Here is a 19,890-nt window from a genome sequence, read left to right on the forward strand (position 1 = left end):
ACGGTAGAGTGGTTCCTTCCAATACTTCATGTTTGCTTTATCAAAGCATTTATTGCAAATGAACGTTGTTAAACAGGTTTACAGATCATTTTCATCTGAAACGGTACACACGATGCTTGAAATATGCCAATGTTCTGAAGATTTGCATCCGAAATCCAGCCATTTCAATAGGAATCGCCACATTGACCAACATTAAACTACTTGGCTTGAAACTGAATTCTGTGCGAGCTGCGCTTCACATATAGCTACACATACACAAGGGACCTTTTATGCATGCAACATTTCATAGAAATGTTGCTAATGTGACGCACCTTAATTCAGCATACTGAAGAATGAAAGAAAATATCGTTGCAATAAACCAGTGCATGAGATTGAAACAACACAAATGACTGACGGAAACTCTACTTCGTTTTGACTGAATAAATGTTTATTAATTCAACAATTCACCACAAAAAAACTTGATATTTCTTCCCAGCCCACTGTATTATCTCCATAACTGCTACTCCAGAACCCTCGCCACTGTAAACTCAAGTACTCAAATAATACTCAAGTACACAGAAAAACGTGCTAATTGTGGCGCCACTTTATGCGTTGACAATAAAAGCGGGTTTATATGTTTTGGTGTTATCTGCAACTAAAGCACTGCAAAACAGAGGGTAAGGCTGATGTAATGCAACAGATCTGGAATTGTGGATGAAGAGCAAAGCAGAGGAACCCGTAGTCTGGTTCTGGAATGAAGCCGTGTTTGAACAGGCTGCACTGGGATCAGTATGAGCTCTGGTTCTGGTTCCTGTATCCTCCTCGCTGGTAGTTCTGTTTCTGCTGGTAACCTCCTTTCTGATCTATAGCAGTGACAGAGAGCAGAAAGAGACAGCGATATTGAACTTCAGAAGTGATATGTGTGGCATTTACTGTTCATATCACTTGTTTACACTAAAGCTGCTTTGAGTTTCTCAAAAGAAGAACAAGATAGTGAGCAAGAAAAAGTAAAGGGGGCCTTAGAACAACCAGATGGAGAGTTGCCACCGCATTCATTGGTGAAGGTAGAAATGAGTGAACAGGCGAGTAAGATGAAGAGATTAATGATTTAACATGTTCATAACCACCTCGTTGGTAACCACCTTGCTTCTGTTGGTAACCTCCCCTCTGGTCTCCAGCTGCATAGTGAAAAGTGTTTAGAGGACAAGCACTTTCACCCACAAAAGCACTTCAACACACACTTTTTCAGCAACATTTCACAGCAGCCGCGTCAAGTGACCACAAGCGACAAGCGTACAGTCTGAGTGTGCATGGATTGTCATTAGGGGTGTAACGGTACACAGAAGTCACGGATCGGTACATACCTCACTTTTGGGGTCACGGTTCGATATGAGTTCGGTACAACAGGAAAAAGCAACAAATCCCCAATGCTAGGTTTCTTTTCATGTATTTTGAGCAGACAGTAGTGCAAATCACAGTTTGTCCAAATAGAGGAGGCATTACATCCCCCCGAGGTAGTTGCTACAGAACAGCCTTTAGTGTATTAAGCACTAAGCAGTAAACAGAATGTGCACTCTTGCTTGGGTCATATTTTGTAGGGCTGATATAAAAACAAGTTATTTGGTCACGATCAGCTACAAACTGAAAAGCATCTCTTGTGTTATATAATAAAAAATAAAAAAAGAGAAATAAAACTATGAAGAGTTTAGTTTTTGCACTCCTGTCATCTATTTCTGCCTAGCTCCAGTGATTGGCACATTTGGATGATGTCCACTACCCCCCCTCCCTCCCCTCATTATAACAGCAGAAATCAGCGTGTAAACTACTAGCAAGCTCTCGCGTGTCATCTGAACTCTTGTTTTGTGTTGGTGCGTAGATCGTCTCTTCTCTTGCTCTTATTTCTGTTGTGGCGGTTAGCAAACAGCGTTGCATTTCTGCGAGCACTTGCTTCTGGAATGTGGCGAGGATCACCTGTGACTGACTGTATTCATCGTCTGACTGTATGCACCAAACTGTGACGGTACCGCGGTTACACCCCTAAACTGACATATGGTTGAGTGTTCAAATGGCTTGGTAAAATGATAATTACCTCTCTGGTAGCCTTGTTTCTGTTGGTAACCACCTTTCTGATCTGTGTGCGAGAAAGAGAGGTTTAAGTCATGTGAAATTATACATATTTAATATATTTTAAAATGTAATTTATTTATTTGATAGTGAAGCTGAATTTTTAGCATCATTACTCTATTAAATATATTCAAATAGACTCTGAATATACTGCATTTCTAATCAAAGGCAGCCATTGTGAGCATAAGAGGCTTTTTTCAAAACAAAACAAATTTTAATTCATTAAACCTGAATAAACCCCAATTAAATATTATAGCATTTATATAAAAATAATAAAAAATGTATTATAATTATCAGTAAATTTATTATTTTTCTATTATTCATCGACTGTTTACATGTGGACCAATAATGCGTTTTAATAAACAGAGTAATTAAACTCTTCATTCCTGTTTACATGCAATTTTCATAATTCTGATTCTTTGCCAAGAAGTGTGGTTATTTTTACCGCCATTATTCACATACCCCAAAGCACAAAAGATACAGTAGGTGTTACTGGCCAGTTTTAATCCACTCAAATCAAATGCAAAACACATTTCTATGGACGTATTGGATATTATTCTGCGAATGAATGTGATCTTTAATCAAGTCTTGTTTTTCCTGACACGAGCATATCACGTACCTCTGTTGAAGTAGCCTCCATAGACGCCCTGTTTGAGGTCGAAGACACGCTCGTTGTTCTCCATCAAGCCGCCCAGCTTCTCGGCGAGCTGCAGGGCCATGTTCTGCAGGGATGTGGGCTCCGTCCTGTGCATCACCACTGTCTGAGTCGGCTGGTCTAGAGATGCCTGACAGACGACACACAAATGAATAAAGGCACCAGTATGGATAGCGGATGGAATAGTGAGGGTAAAACTGGTTGTTGTTCTTTTACCATGAGTTCTTCATTGATGATCATCTTGCTGATAATGCTGTGCACTGTGGGTAACTCCAACTCAAACATCTCCGACAGAGTCGCCATACTGTAGAACAGAGAGAAAGAAAGTGATGAAGAGCTGCAAAATCACTGGGCTCCATTTAAAACATTCAATAGGACAGTTCAGGCAGAAATAAAAAAACTGACATCTTTAGTAAATGATAACCAATTCTGGCCATGAATATATCACTAGGCTGTGTGTTGATCACATGTACCTGATTGAGTCATACACGCTACTGTAGGTGAAGAGGTAAGTGCGCAGCGACTCCTCCTGGATCTTCCTGTAGGTTCAGAAAACACAACCAAAAGTTAATCGAGTTTAAATGTGAGTGATGCTAAAATGATGTCAAGCATCGAGTCTCTACCTGACGAGCATTTCCCGCACACACTGGGTTTCTGGGAACAGATCCCACACTTTGCTGTTCATCTTCTCGTTGATGATGAAGGAATGGCAGGTTTTCCAGTCGCCCATCTTCATGGCTTTGCTGGCGGCCACAACGTGCTCCCTCATGCTCTCAGGAGGACCTGAGGAGGACATATGAGAGAGAGAGAGAGGTTATTCGCATTACTGAGATTAAAAGCTGATTTGTATCTCCCATCTCTTCTTTCTCTCACTCACCCAGCAGTGGCTGTCTCTCGCCCACCCTCAGCTGGTGGTGGAACTGTTTGCTGATCATCCTGCGGCGGGCATCAAACTCGTGGGCCGCCATGTAAGGGATCTCCAGCAGCATGGCTGACACCAGGTACACACACTCCAAGAGCTCCAGATTAATGTGCATGTGGAACGGCACCTAAAAAAACAATATGACAAACATTGAAATTATAATTCATCCATAAATGAAAACTTCAATCACTTGGTAACCCTCATATCCGTTTACCATATTTGATGTGCTCGATGCATGTGTATTGATGAATGTTTATTTGTGAATAAAACCTCAAATCTCTTCATCATATGAAGGGAGTGCATCTCTTTGGTTCAAATGGATTATTATTATTTTGCAAAGTCTTTAGGTACTTTTTGAAGACTGAATATATCGATTATTTGGACTTTCAATTGATGTACAAACATATCCTCCAACATAACCTCTATCTCATCAAATTTACCCAGCTACAAGCATCAAAATTGGGGATGAATGATATTGGTAACCATATCATATCAATCGATAAGTTTGATTATTTTGATGAGTTTAATAAGTCTAAAAGAACGAGTTTGGTTATAATGGAATTTTGACAACAAGTACTTGCAAGTATACTTCAAGTGTTTTGCCATTTTAGTGCAGTGTTGTGGGCTTTTTAAGCAGGCAAAATGGTATATAACTTAATATGTTCATAATATCAGCCACAACCAGAGATTGTGGTAAATTTCATTACTGGCCAAACTTTCTATATAGAACCTTCTTGACTTGTTTCACAAACTGATTTGATTCATAAGCTCTTGATTCGATTATATTCCAAACTTGGTGCAATATTGATTCGTTTTGATATATCTCAGGTACAGCACCATATTTCTTAAGGAAAAAAATCTCTCTCAACTAATACTGTAAGCTATACAGGGAACCCTGTCAGTTGGTACATTATTATTACATTTTAAAATTAAACTATTAGTCCAAATTATTAAATTCAATGGCTATTTAGTTTTACATCTTATTGCTATATATTTTTAGATATAATAATCAACACAAAAACTGAGCTGTAAACAAAAATGTAATTTCAAGAGCACATAAACCAATCAGCTCTTCCTCTTTCGTTACAGCACTAAATAAACGGTATGTTGGTATTATGTACGATGTCTTATGTAATCGCTCAATCGGTGTTTCAAAGACGTCAATTAAACGGCTTGTAAACAATGTCACATAACGTTACATTTACCTCAGGAAAGCCATTTAATGTCCATATCTTGTTAGTTAGCTAGAAAAAAATAACTATATAGAGCAGCATTTTGCTAAATATATGAACTATTACACTTTCACAATATTTTTACTTAACCTGTTAGTGAGGTCTTCATTATTTAATGTATTTTTGAATAAATCTCTCTCGAAAACAAAATATTACAGCCCTTTTAGAAAGCCTTACAACTAGAGCTGCACGATTAATCGTATTTTAATCGCGATAACGATATCTGCCTCTCTCGATTAATTTTAAAAAATCGTCGCAATATTTTCCCGCTCCTTTTTTATCCTGAAACGCTTTATTAGACATTTGCATTATCTTGCATTGTAAACAAGTCCCCACTAGCACTGATGTTTGTGGTTGCCAGATCTGAATAGCTTAAATCTCCCAAATTACCCAAACAGAGCTTTTCTCTTACATTTTATACCCCATGTTTTACTTAGTCGGTGCAATCTGGCAACCCTGCGCGCGCGCTCTACACTGCGGAAAAAGCACTGATCTCCACAGCGATATCCTGTTTGCATGAAATTGTTATACAGCCAGTCTGTTTCTTCACAAGCCACTTGTGCTGTTTGTGTGACTAAATCTGTTTCTAAATGAGTTTCACTGTTCTATTTTTTTAAGCTTAAGTTTTTACCAGTTTTCATGATGTGTCGTGAATCAGTTGAAAACGACAGCCACTGCCCGTTTTCAGTGTGTATCAACAAGTAGACTATTTTTCTTTGCAGTACGATTTTGCTGAGCGATCTGGATCTCATTGTCAACCGAAATGTGTCGCTTAGAATATCTAATGTGAAGACGCATCACAAAGTGCTCATCTAACGTTAAATCATGCCATTTGTATTGACTTGCTGTCTGAGGAAGTTGTAGCTGGTTAAATTAAGTCTAATGGTTTGAAATTAACACCCGCCAACCCGCCAAATGCGGCTAAAAATGAACTTTGGCGGGTATCGCTGTCAAATCACTGGCCAATTTGGCATGTTATTATGTTTACTCACTTTGCTGGGGAAATTCGTGTAAACCAAATCTGCTCGGATTTTGCGCAAATACTCGTGCAAAACCGTTAACTGTCTCTTCTCTTTCTCTGTAGTTTCTCAAATGAGAATAATCGTGATTAATTATCGCGATTATAATTTTGAGCAAAATAATCGTGATTATCATTTTAGCCATTATCGTGCAGCCCTACTTACAACTGCAACAAAAATAAAATAAAATGTCAGCCTTTTTGGACTTCAGGCATCAAAGTTAACAAATTAAAACATATTTTGAACATGAGCCACTGCAGTGATTGATTTCATAAGAGCAAACTGTCAGGGGTGATGTGGCTGTACCTGTCGCCTCTTCTCGATCTTCTCCTGCTCAGCGTTTCTCTCCTGCATGTTCCTCATGAGGAGTCCCTGTCCCAGAAGCTCCTTGGCTCTGCCGCTGGACTGGATGTCCAGGAGGGCGTTGTGGGCGTCTTTGATCATGCCCTGACGGAAAGCACAGATGCCCAGCTGCACCATGGTCCTGTTGTACAGGATCTAAGAGATAAGACAAGTTCAGCGAGGAAACTCTCAAATCACACAAACCAACTGTTCTTCAGAGAGAAAGCGGGTGTGAACCTGGACAGGAGGGTCGGCGTGCTGGATGTTGTCCTGTAAGTGGCTCATGAGCATGAGGTCTCTGGCCTGGTACCAGCGGCTGTGCAGGGCATGATGGTAGATGTGGCACAGGATGGCACAGGTACGGATGCGGTCCGTGCGGTCTTTGGAGTAGATAAACTTACACAAACGGTCCATGATGATTGCACTGTCCTCTCCCTCGCTCTCCTCCTGATCCTGCTCAGACTAATGGACAAAAGAGGCCTGAGGTTAGGAGTCTGAATGAGTGGACCAGTTAGCTGGAACCATCTGGTTCCTAGGGGTGTGTGATACTGACAAAATAAATCTCTATTTCTGTGCTTTTGTCGATAAAGAGATGATTATTTCTGTCAGCAACAGCTGACTCCTGAAGCTTGTCATTTTCTTCATATTCTGTGCGGTGGTCAGTTCCCAGCACTGACAGAAACTTAGTTTTTTATTATTGTCACCTTAAATTAATTTCCAGGGGTATTTTTATAAGGGCAATGCTCTTAGACATATGCATAATCTAACGTGTTAAATTCTTACAATTAATCAAATCCATATAGAATAAGACACTATAGGTTGTTACCAATCAAATAAAACAAAAAATTTATTTACACTGCAAGTACAATAATATTTTGAATATTGAAAAGGATTTTTTTTAAATGAAAGGGTCACTGTAATTTATTCAACCTATTAGTTTGAAAACCCGATTTATTCGAGGAACAAAGCAAGTGACTTGCTGAATTCGGAGCCGCATACTAAGCGTACTACTGCCATAGAAAGATAAATGTTGTACGAGTAGTATACTAATGCGGTTCTGAATTCAGGAACTGTGAATCATATGATTTGTTCAAAAATGCTGATTCATTCTGTAACAATGATATGATAATGATAAGTAAATAAAATAAATACCAGTTTGCGATAAAAAGCAGCATAACAGACAGTTTTTGCACATGTAACATGGAAGCGAATGGTACCAGAAGCCTTGCTCAAGTTGCAAATGTCCACGCATGCCTACATTAAAAATAAGGTGGATTTCACATAGAAGTATAAAACGAAAACTCAAAGGGGCATTATTGCTGCCATCTCTTGAATTGCAGGGTCTTTGTAACGGCATTCTACTAGGCTACATAACACAGTGTTTTAGTTTGTTTTTTGCAAACTGCGAGGCATACACGACATTGTCATCTTCCACATTGTTAAAACAACAATTATGTTATTATCTTAAATGACACGTCACACACCCCTACTGGCTCCACATCTTTCTCCATCGATGGCGAGACACTCACCTTTGTCTCTCCCTGTAGGCCCAGGCTTCGACGGTGGGCTTTGTAGTCGAACTTGTAGTACGTGTGCATGATTCTGCGCAGGTAGACGCGACACACTTCCTCCGTGCTGCCTTTAGTCTCCAGATACTGCAGCAGGCGGTCGATGATGCCACACACACGGCCCTCGTCCTTCAGGTTATCAACATACTCTGCAAGAGTGTGAGAGGAAGCTTTATCACGACACACGCGGTCCTAATGAGTGCAGAGGTTGAAATCTGTCTGTACTCACCCTGAGAGTGAGGGTCTGTGTTCTGCATGATTTTGGTGAACTCCTCATCCATCCGCTCCACCAGAGTCAGGATACAGCCACGTACTCGGAACGGCTGAAGAGAGGAAACGCAGTTCATAAACAGCCTTACTGGTCACATCAACTAAATTACACAAGCTAAAAAGGCCCATTGTCAAAAGTGTAGCAATGCATAAAGCACTGCTTGTGAAATCTGTGTGGGGAAAACATTCTCCCTCATGTGAAAGTCCCAATTAGGGCTGCAAAATTAATCGAAATAAAACCGAAATCGTGACATGGCTTAGTGCAATTATCAAACCGCAAAGGCTGCGATAGGTTAAAGTTTGAAAATTAAGAAACTAAAGATTATTATTGATGATTATTATATTAAAAAAAATTATTATTTTAGTTTACATTACATTTGTAATTGGTCAAAAATTAGCATGAAATGCTGTTCACGTGACATGTAATACTAACCTGGTCAGAAATGGCCAGGTTCTCGCTGTCCTCGATGATGTTTTCTCCGATGAAGATGTTGTTGTTGTTGAACAGGATGTCCAGCAGCTCGTCGATGCAGTCCAGACACTTCTTCCACATATCCACCTGAAGAAGGGTGAAACAGGGCATAAATGTAAAGACTGGAATACACTAGACCACTTTTGCACATATTCTTGCCCTGATTTGCAGTCAGTCTGCAGATTTTGGCCAAATTTTGCATAAAATCGTGTAGTGTATGATGGGCACATACTCTGATTATTTTTTTAGCTTCATATTATGATTTTGTCCAACCAATCGCGAACGCGAGCGAGGCATGAAGTCTGAAGCATGATGTTATTCGATTTTGGAAAGAAAACTCCACGTCTTTTCCTCGCCTGGCTAAAGTAGCTCGCATTGTGTTCAGCATTTGAGTTGAGCGTGATTCAAACTGCGTTGAGCACTGAGCGATAATGCTGAGCAGGCGCTGAGCAGACCGGCCTGATGTGACTTTGAGCCGGGGGAGCGGGGGGGTGAACAGCTCCGTGAGCGAGGAGCTGAGATTCTCACCGCTCCACTCCTCTCATATAAATTGTCCAGTTACCGACATTCTTCAAAACATTAGAAATTCATACAGGTTTGAAACAACTTGAGGGTGAGTAAATGATGACAACATTTACATTTTTAAGTGAACTATTCCTTTAAACATGTTTGATATTTTGAGTATTTCATCTGCCACATGTCTCCAAAAGAGGTGCCCGTTTCTGCACGAGTTTGTCGTGTTTGTGCTGACTTCTGTTAAAGTCTGTTAATGTGGGATTCTCAGTAATTTAGCGTATGATGCCCAGCTTTTCTCTGTGACAATATACAAAGCCAGCAAGTGCATGATGCCTTGTGTAGTGCATTACAGCCTTAAAGAGGACATATTATTCCCTTTTAAAAAGTCTGGATTTTGGCTACTACTAGAATAGGTTTGCATGCTTTAAAGAAGTAGTTCACTTTAAAATGAAAATTAGCCCATGATTTACTGACCCTCAAGCCATCCTAGGTGTATATGACTTTCTTCTTTCAGACGAATACAATCGAAGTTATGTTAATTAACACTCTTGACGCTTCCAAGCCTTATAATGGCAGTGAATTGTAACCATCAGTTTGAAGCTCAAAAAAGTGCATCCATCCATCATAAACGAACTCCACACGGCTCTAGGGGGTTAATAATACACACGGATTCGACTTAAGTGTAAAGCGCATTAAGTGTATAAACTTATGTGAGTAATGCGACGTACTGCTGATATTTACGCTACACCATGACGCACTACGCTACTACTGACATCACAAGTTGCGCTTTAGGCAACTTTTAATTTTACTTTGAAACGTGTTAAATATTAATATTTTTCTTACAAAAACTCATCGCTTCAGAAGGGCTTTATTAACCCCCCCGGAGCCGTGTGGAGCCATATCACATCCAGGGCACCACTTGTTTAATCTTTAGCCCTCAGGCCGACGGTACAGATCCTTAAGAACAAGGACAACAAGACTTGAGGACAGCTTCTTCCAGTGGCAATCCGGACTCTAAACTCAAAAATGCACTAAAGGCAAAGGCCAGGGTTAAAATACTATTCCACTCATGTTATTTAACTACATTTGTTATTTTTTATTCCAATCTCTTCTTCTGTCTATACTGCTGTCTTATATAATGTGCAGGATGTCAATGTGCAATTTCACCACTTATTAGGACTTAAAACAATTGCACTAAATAAGAGGTTAATGTGAATACCAAGTCTGTAACTGAACTGTATAGTCTAGAGTTTATTTTTTGTTGTGGTTATATGGTTATATGTATGTCCATTTCGTTGTATGCAAATACGACAATAAATGCTTTCAATTCAATTCAATAAATGCTTTCAATTTCAGGGAGTTCAGAAACAGTGACACTGATATAGAGAATGACTCCCGCTGGAGGGACTTTGTAACTTTGCAGACCCTTTTCATGCTCAAACAGCAACATAACACACTGAAGAAAGCTTAAAAAAAAAAAAGCATAATAGGTCCTCTTTAAGCTGAAATGCTTGATGACTGTAATGTAATACCGTCAGCACGCCAGAGAGCTTCTCACCTTCATGAAGGCGGCTAGGTTGGGGTTGTAGTCGTATAGGGAGGCGATGATGTTGAACTTAATCTTGACGAGGATGCCTTCACCGAGGTTATTCTCATTAGAAATGCCAGCTAAAGCATGAAGGAGCTCGATCTGAGCAGCTCTGCATGACATGAGAACAAATTCATTTTTGTTGTGTTTATGCCCGTTCATTTTTTTACCATGTAAAAATGACAAGCTGAGACAACAAGGACACATTCAATTGATCAGAAGTGAGAGTAAAATATTCATAATGTTACAAAAGATTGATATATCAAATTAAAGCTATTCTTTTGGACTTTCGATTAAAAGAATCCCAAGGAAAAATGTTTTCTACAAAATTATGAAGCAGCACAGCTGTTTTCAACATTTATAAAAATAAGAAATGTTTCTAGAGCAACAAATCAGCATATTAATGAATTCTGAAGGATCATGTGACACTGAAGACTGGAGTAATTAAGTTTTCCATCAGTTCTTAGAAATATACTTTATTGTAAACATAATTTTTTCAAGTAGTGACTAAGAAAAAATATATATTTCTCTACTGTAGAATACACAAGAGTGCATAAACAAACTTTATAAAACTGTACTTTTTAGAAAATGATTATTTCATTAATCATGAATATTGAGTGGTCCTACCATCTGAAAACTTAGGAGTCCACATAAAAGATTAAATTATATGATTGTATTTAATATAAAATGATTTACATGAAGGTCTAGCAGCTCAACTCATTAACAGACTGATGATGTTTTCATACCTGTCTGTTCCTTTCTTTCCTCTGGCCTGCAGGATCTCGCTGAGTTTCTTGACCACGACAGCAGTATTGATCTCTGTGCCTTTGGCGAACATCTTGGGCTTCTCCTTCACAAGCGGCGCGCCGCCCTTCACAGTCTCCCATCCTCCTTCCTCTCCATCTCCCTCCTCCTCTGCTCGCTCCTTATTCTTGTGTCTCTTCTTTCTTTCTTCCCTTTTGCTGTCGGCCGGCTTGTCGCCGTCTTGAGCTCTGTGCGGGCAAATGATTATGAAGTCTCAGTGGAGTTTAAAAGACACTTGATGCCATTAAGGCACTAATACCCCTTTTCCACCAAGGCAGAGCTGGTGCTGGTTCGGAGCCAGAGCCTAGTTTCAAATCGGTTCTTTGTTTTTCCACCGCCAAAGCACCAGCTCCGAACCAGTAAAACTGGTTCTTAAGTAGCACCAAATCATTGCAGGGTCTAGAACGGAGCCAAGAAAGAACCGCTTGCGTCAGAGGCTGGGGGCGGGGTTACCGTGGCCAACAAGACTGAAGAGAAACTTGTGACCACCATTTTTAAATAGCAGCTAGTCGAGCTAATAGCAGCTCGATTATAACATCCGTCTATGTAAGTTACAGCGAGCTGCACGAACGCGTTGGATTCGCCGTGTTTGGATGCCGATTTATTTTCGCAAACCCATGAGCATCCATAGTAACGCAACGTCTATTATTGTTGATGCCTTGTTCGAGATGCATCAGAGCAGCGTGGACCGATCAGAGCTGCGGGAGTGTTTGGAGATCATACGACTCCTTGTGCTTTTTGATCGCTTTCGCAGTGCTTTGATTTCATGTGCTGATCGTTCTGTGAGAAGCCGATGCATCTCGAACAAGTCTGGTGTGTTTGGCGCTGCCGGACTAGCGTTGCTGGGCAACATGATACGTATGCAGTGACGTAAGATATAGCTCTGTTGTGGCTCTCTGGCCGGTGGAAATGCAAACCGGTTCTTAGTAAGCTCGTCAGTCGAACCAACTCCGAACTGGCAATAGCTCTGGCTCTGAACCAGCACCCGGTTCTTGTTGGTGGAAAAGGGGTAAAAGAGAAACAGTACAGGTGTGTGATATTGACCATTTTTTTTTATCTCGATTCCGTCAAGGATTTTGGCAATAAATATAATTAGATGATAGTTTAGTGATATTAGAATAATAAGACACATCAGTATCAACAGAATCCACAAGTGGCACAGAATCTGCATCTGAAGTGAGATTTAGAATATGAACAATTATGAAATTATTTGTTAAAAATAAAATGATATTTTAAATATGAAACTAAAACAACAGTTGGTATCGGTAAAGGAATAATTCACCCATAATTTACTATTATGAAGACTTTCTTCTTCCAATCGAACAAAATTGGAGAAATTTTAAATAATATAATGGCTCCTCCCAGTTTTTAAATGCCATTGAATAGAGCCAGAGTTTTTGAATATCAAAAAAGCACACCCATCAGGGCTCCAGACTAACTTTTCCACTGGTTGCACTGGTGCTACCAACTTTCTCAGTTGGTCGCAATCTTTTTTTTGTTGCTATGACAGAATTAATCAGTGCATGCTGACGAATTGTTGTCTTAATCTGCATAACCTAGTTTTGCACTGATGTAAAAAGAATGTCAGTGACACGAGACCTCGTTGGCAAAATTTTCTCATCTTTTAACTATCAAATAAAAACCATAAAAAAAGTCCTAATTTGCGAGTTTCATCATCAGTGCACCATGCGCGTACGCGTTCATGACTTATAATAGGGACTTTAAGCAGCAGCTGCTGATGCAAAGACGTTCAGTTGCGAATTTCAACCGTTCCACAACTACATCATCACTGAAGCTGCAGCCGCGCGCGGTGCTAGTATTCACACTGGAAGCGTTTGTACAGCATCACAGCAGCAGCTCCAAAACTATATACAAGTGAGCATTTTTAATATATTTGTTTTTATAAACTTGATTAACACGGAGAGGTAACATTCGTATGTAAATGGTGAACAACAAACAACCAAGAAAACTTGCTCAGATCATGCCGTTTCAGTCGTACAAGAGAGCAAACTATGCGGATGAAAAAGAAAAAAAAGCACACTCGGGTTTGATTTGGGTAGTGCTAGAGCCTATATAGACTACCTGTCTGGGCATTACATAACTAAAAGAAATATCATGAATATATATATATATATATATATAATATTTTAATCGTTCCGATTAAAAGTTCTGGAACGGACCCTCCCTTGTCCGTCATTCTTCAGATGTTAAAATATTTATTTTTTCAACCAAAAGTGAGCCTTCACTTTAACTGAGCGTGAGCAGTGCAGCAAAAATAGACTCGGCACTTCACTGTTGCTCACACGACGCTCCTGCTCCCGGTGTGAAACTGCTAGGCTACTTCTTGACGTTCTACTGTAACCGACTACTATGGAAGAATAGCCAATTTGGTCTAATCGATAATACGTGACAGATTAGACAAATTTCGAATGAAAGTGCAGGTAGGCAGACATGACCATAGTGCGTGACCATGCACTCGCACAAATGCAACCACTTCAAATTTTAACTAGTACATTCTCAAAAAACGGTCGCATATGTCGACCATTTTGGTCGTAGTCTAGACGATACATATCACACACCCCTACTCAACAGCTTTGAAGCACATACTTTTTGAGGAAAACCGTAGCCAGTGATGCTGCAGTTCCTTCCTCTTCAGTCTCACTGTCGCTGTCCACTGTATCAGAGGCCCACTCTTCACTCTCATTATCATCACTGTCTGACTCTTCACCCTGACACAGACAAAGTGGTGAATCGTAAACACATGTTCATGCTAGTCACACAGAACATTTCAAAAAGTCGTTTTGGGGTAACTGATTGACAAACGTGGAGTGTTTGGACTTACAGCAGCACCCTTGAGGAACTTGCTGGCCTCTGGTGCTTTCTTCTCCTCTTCTGGAGGCGGCTTCTTCTTCATAAAGCTCTTGGCAGTGACATCATCATCATCGTCATCATCACTCTCCGAGGATCCTACACGTCACAGGAGCAAAAAAAAAAAAGAGTAAATGAACAAGACATAAGACACACCATTACACTATTTCATAATACAACTTTATGGAAAATTGACAGCAGCTCAAGGATAAACAAGAAGGCTAACCACTGCCAATGTCATCCTTCTCCTCCTCTTCTTCAGCTGACTGCTCAGGGTTCTGCAATAAAAACAAAGCAAACATGAGACTGACAGCAAACCCTTAATTCTTATGAGAGAAAGGTTTCTTTGAAATTCTGCAAGGTTTCTTAAAGGTATAGCAGAGGAAGTTTTACTTCCTGGTGGGTAGTCTAAACTATTGGTCCTCCTAATTGTCAATCATTCTGGTGAATCAATCAAACTTTTCAAAAAGTGGAGAGGGCGGGTCTTATCTAAAATTTGGAAAGATCCTCCACTATACCTTTAAGATCCTTTTTAAGAGCTGCAGAAGCAAAATTATTGTATGTCCATCCAGAACAACTCCAAACTAGGGCAGCACGGTATTGAAGAAAAATGCGATAACTCATTAAATAAGGCAATACTCGATATGCGATACGATAATGCTTAAGGTGTGTAAAATTAACTAAAATGATCTTTCAAATATATTTAAAATGATATAACCTACATGCGTGTTTCACATTCTTTTTGTGACAAGAAAACACCCCTACAACTTGTGAAAATGAACAGCAGTGTTTTACTGTAGCATAAGAAGTGTTATTTTAACATCAGTGTAAACCACAGGGTTTAGGGGTTCAGGTTACATTAGGTTTATTTAACAACAGAAACTGAATAATCAAATGTAAAAATAAAACACTGCTTAGTTTTCACTGTATGAATTAAATATATACTGATTCTTATTAAAGCTACAAAAGTTATTCAGCCAAGAGCAGTGAGTTATTTTCTCTTTGTCTTTTGTACATGACCCCAGTTATTGCAAGCCGTCGCAATATGCATATTGCGATATATACATTTGCGATATTTCGATATATTGTGCAGCCCTACTCCAAACAATGTCAAAGTAAATCATATATCTCAGATTATTTTACTTAATTATATAGGCTGGTGCACACATTCAACTGCAAAATAAGTTTCAAATACTCAAGACGTTTTAGTCAATACATTCATAAAATTGGTTTATGCACTAATATATTAATGCGCACCAATTAGAGGTTGATCAATATAGTATTTTGCTGATTCGATGATAATTTGTTTAAAGAAAGGCATTAAAAAGATTATTGTGCTGATACTAGTCAAATCTACACTGAATGTCTTAATGCTTTTAGTCTTTTCTTCCTGTGACATTGCAGCCCAAAAAGGAGCCACAAGAGTTTATGTTGAAGTAAATACCGGTAGAGTTTATCGTGCAACCAAAATATGAATAATAACCAGAAAAAATATATTTTATGCATAATACAGAACTTTTAAATATAAACAAACCGAAAATCATTAGGACTCTTATTATGAAATGTCTCTGCTTCCAGCTGCTCATTCAAAAAGATGGAGATAAAATACACCTTCTGGCAATCATCTACAACAAATTACAATATAATTAGGTATGGTAAAACATGGTACTCGCGGTAAATCAAGAAAATGAGATTTAGACAAAAAGACTAACTGTGTTGAGCTTTAGAACAATGATTAGTTTTCTGTTGATGAATGTATCCAAACAGTTGCTCACCCGTCTAAAAATACACATAATATATTAAAGTGTCTTTACAAAATAAAACCAGAAATCGAGGGTAACGCGGGTAAGATTGATCGGCGATGCACGGTCCGTGTCCTGGTTAAAACTGCTTATTTCTCTGGATTTATACTTTCTTAGAAACATTTAGGATAATGTAAGTACACATATCAACTAAATATATAACATTGTTCTAATGGTTTTTGAATATTTTGATCAAAGACTTGTACATAGTGTGCCTTTAAGACTTAAGGACCGGCTGAAACCCAGTAAAAATTCATAAACATGCTCATATACAAATAACATTTTGGCTACAGTTCATCACCTCTTTATAGCTGACAATCTCGGTTTCGAAGTCCCTGTTGTATTTGCGGATCTTCTGGCGCAGTGTGCTCAAGGCTTTGGCGTTGTTTTTGTTCATCTTCTTCTTCCCCTCCTTGTCCTCCCATAGCTATAATGAAAGCAAACACTGTTGAATGCTCATGGAGAAGCATTAAAGGGATAGTTCACCCACAAATGAAAGCTCTGTCATCATTTACTCATCAAGTTGTTCCAAATCTCTTCTGCTGAACACAAAGGAAGATATTTTGAAGAATGTCAGTAACCAAACAGTAGATAGAGCGCATTAACTCTGGAAGTCAATGGAGTGCATCAACTTTTTGGTTACCGAGATTCTTTAAAATATCTCCCTTTGTGTTCAGCAGAAGAAAGAAATGTTTACAGGTTTACATCAGTTACAAGTAAATGATGACAGAAATTATATTTCTGGGCGTTTAATCATGTGACTTTAGATTTCCTGCTGGCTCCAGTTTGATCTACAGACCTGGTTGAGATAGTCCTCCAGATCAGCTAGCAGGCGGATGTAGAACTGCGGCACACCCTCTTTGTCCACGATGGCTTTGCTTTTGATGAACGCTCGACACAGCTGCTCAAATTCCTCCAGACATTTGGATATGTCTCGGATCTTCATGGCATTGCGGATCGTCTTGATAAAGTTGGTGAGCTCCTCAAACCTGAAATGCGTTTATAAATGAGGTCAGCGTGAACGCTCCTTAATTCTCGAGTCCCGACGTTGTACGTTGGCATCCCACACTCACCTCTTGTCCTTGGCACTGCGTACCACCCTTTTGGTGTCCTCCTCATCATCGCTCAGCAACAGGGACCTAAAGAGACACCAGCAGAGTCACTACTGCGTCACAACTGATCACACAACGACCGCTTTTCACATTTCTGTGCTTTTCAGACCCAGAAGACATCACTGATGGGTAAACTTATAAAGCGGTAAAAAGGAGAGTACGGCAAACTTGATTTTTCAATGCCATTTGTCCATTGTAATGAAAACATTCCATGATTGCGCATTAGAAGTCGACCAATGTATTGTTTTTTACAGATTATTCGGCACCAATAACAGTTGCTTTGTGGAACTATCGGCAATAGTTTTTAATAAATCCATTGAAGACAATTACTTTGTTTATAACTAATTGCGGCACTTTAGAATTGCAATGATGACTTCTGTGCAGATGATCATAAGTTACCGGCCGAACAATAGGTTATTTGACATATTTTACCATTTTAGTTACTGGTATCAGCAAATCAAAAACAGACAATCTCTAGTTTCCAATACTTTACAAAAGAAGAAGAAGAAAAAAAAGAGATGGAAGTCAGAAGAGAGGAAGTAGTCAGATCTCAGTTGTTGTATCTTCTTATATGTATATAGTTTGCAGTGTGTGAAAAGGGTCCGTAAAGAAACGCAGACTCACTGCTTATTGAAAGCTGTCCCGGTGGCTTTGGGGGTGATCTCATCGGCGGATGAGGATTCCTCCGACTCACTGTCGGATTTAGCGAAGAAACGTGACATCACAGATGGCTGCTAAAACTGAAATGAGAAATACAGAATTCAGAGAGTGGTCAATAATACTTTTTCAAACCTACAAGGCTTTGTTTAGAAGCAATTAGGCTAACCCTATAATAAAGCTTAGCCTACAGTATCATATTTGATACATGAATTGCAAAGGGCTCTAAATGATCAAAAACCATCAAAATGATGGTGAAAAACCTGTTGCACACAATGTTGTACATGCCTTTAGTCTGATTGATAGTTTATACAAATAAAAGGCCTTTTAGTATAATTGTAAACATGTATTTCTGCTGGGAAATGTTTACTGATTTTTCTAAAGTAAATGTAAGAATAACTTTTATATTGTAATTAAAACTTGAGTTGACTTTTTTTCTTGTTTTAAATGTATCAAATTTGATCCATCAGGCTTTTGAGGAAGGTTTATCTGTACATGATCTCAATCCTCCATGTATTGCATTGTATAATATAACAAACTACAGAGCTTTGATCATATAAAACTAAGCATTTAGATATAATCTAAGACATATTTTAGACAGATATAGTGACGACTGAAATGTATATGCATTTTACATAAGTAGTTTGTTTACACTTATTTCAGCGACAAGTTATCCAAATTTCATCAACTTTTTGGCCATAATAACATAAAAATCCCCATCACATTGGATATTTAAGCAAATGAGGTGTTTTTTTCCCCATCGACATTGAGCTCCATATTTTTACTGTATCATAAAAGCCTGACGTTTCAAATATAATACAAAACACATACAGAATTAAAGTTTCACTTCATTTCAATAAACTGTAAGAGAAAGTATTACTTATTATCATACTTCAGGCTTTACAGGTTTAACGGCATAAATTAGAAAATGACTAGGAAGTTTAAAACAAAATCCTTATGTAGTTACTAAAATAAAAAAAGAATAGATATTTAATAAAAACTCTAATCCAGAAACACATCAGATAACGCGACTGGTAACTGCTCCATTTGCTGATGAATGATCTAGTCTCACCTCACTAGTTCAACTGATTAAAGACCAAATATATGAGCATTAATGGAAATAAACTATAACCAATAGGCCATTTAGTGCGAATGGAAAATAAACGATTGCCGCGTAGTTACATCAGTGATCGTGTGGACATCGAGGAAAGCGTGTCGCGACCGGCTGTTTGAGGCCTAGCGGGACCGCAACTGCATGTGTTCGCAAGGCCTACAGAACCGAGATAAAGTAATGACAGACCGTACCTGTTACGTGCTAGAAACGTAAGATTCCTCGTTTGTAATGTCCCTTTGTGTAGATTTTAGATCCAGATTTGCAATTTAGTCAGCACAATTGACGGCGTGTGTCAAAGCCCTGTACTTCCAGAGAGAGAGGAAGAGAATCGATAGACGCGCCAAACCTACAGGTCACGTGCTCGATCGCCACCGGGTGGCCTGGAGCAGAACTACACAAACTATACCTCACCATCTACTTATGTATTCCACAGAATTAATGAAGGTACGTGGAATATTTCGCGGTAAAACATTTTCTTATTTTCATATTTTTAAATGGTTTTATTACCTGACCCTTCAGAAATCGTTATAATACTATCATTCTCTATATATATATATATATATATATAGTGCACAAGAAACATTTCAAAGTTGTGCTGCTTAATATTTGTGGAAACCTTTTGTTTTACAGTATATAGTAAAAAAAAATTACAGTCTATATCCGACTTGTACCACGTGACCGCTGCAATATAATTCCGAGTCCGTGAACAGCTCCGAGTAGAACGTCACGTACAGTAATGACGACATGGCGTGAACACAGCAAAAGTTTAACGTATAGCATTTATTTAAACTATAACTCTTTAGTAACATTATAAATGTCTTTACTGTCACTTTTAATCAATTTCAT

At 38.9% G+C, this 19,890-nt stretch overlaps 1 protein-coding gene across 2 annotated transcripts; it reads right to left on the minus strand.

The window, feature by feature from the left end:
- Nucleotides 1–405: 405 nt before the first annotated feature.
- Nucleotides 406–19,394, minus strand: eif3c (eukaryotic translation initiation factor 3, subunit C). 2 transcript variants are annotated; one of them, XM_082152094.1, is made up of 23 exons: nucleotides 19,236–19,394; nucleotides 17,898–18,013; nucleotides 17,235–17,300; nucleotides 16,961–17,150; nucleotides 16,463–16,588; nucleotides 14,586–14,637; nucleotides 14,334–14,458; nucleotides 14,099–14,220; nucleotides 11,434–11,679; nucleotides 10,658–10,799; nucleotides 8,545–8,670; nucleotides 8,071–8,164; nucleotides 7,803–7,990; nucleotides 6,511–6,735; nucleotides 6,238–6,429; nucleotides 3,636–3,807; nucleotides 3,382–3,541; nucleotides 3,232–3,297; nucleotides 2,975–3,062; nucleotides 2,723–2,888; nucleotides 2,069–2,110; nucleotides 1,107–1,157; nucleotides 406–842 (listed from the first exon to the last, which is right to left on the minus strand). In XM_082152094.1, exons 2-23 carry the CDS (start codon nucleotides 17,993–17,995, stop codon nucleotides 766–768), a joined length of 2,814 nt encoding a protein of 937 aa, XP_082008220.1. In that variant the 5' UTR covers nucleotides 17,996–18,013; nucleotides 19,236–19,394; the 3' UTR covers nucleotides 406–765. The 2 variants fall into 2 exon arrangements, with proteins under 2 accessions (XP_082008220.1, XP_082008221.1); XM_082152095.1 differs by lacking the exon at nucleotides 1,107–1,157.
- Between the last annotated feature and the right edge of the window lie 496 nt (nucleotides 19,395–19,890).

Source organism: Leuciscus leuciscus (genome assembly GCF_965113295.1).
Source record: "Leuciscus leuciscus genome assembly, chromosome: 21".
Taxonomy (NCBI): Eukaryota; Metazoa; Chordata; class Actinopteri; order Cypriniformes; family Leuciscidae; genus Leuciscus; species Leuciscus leuciscus.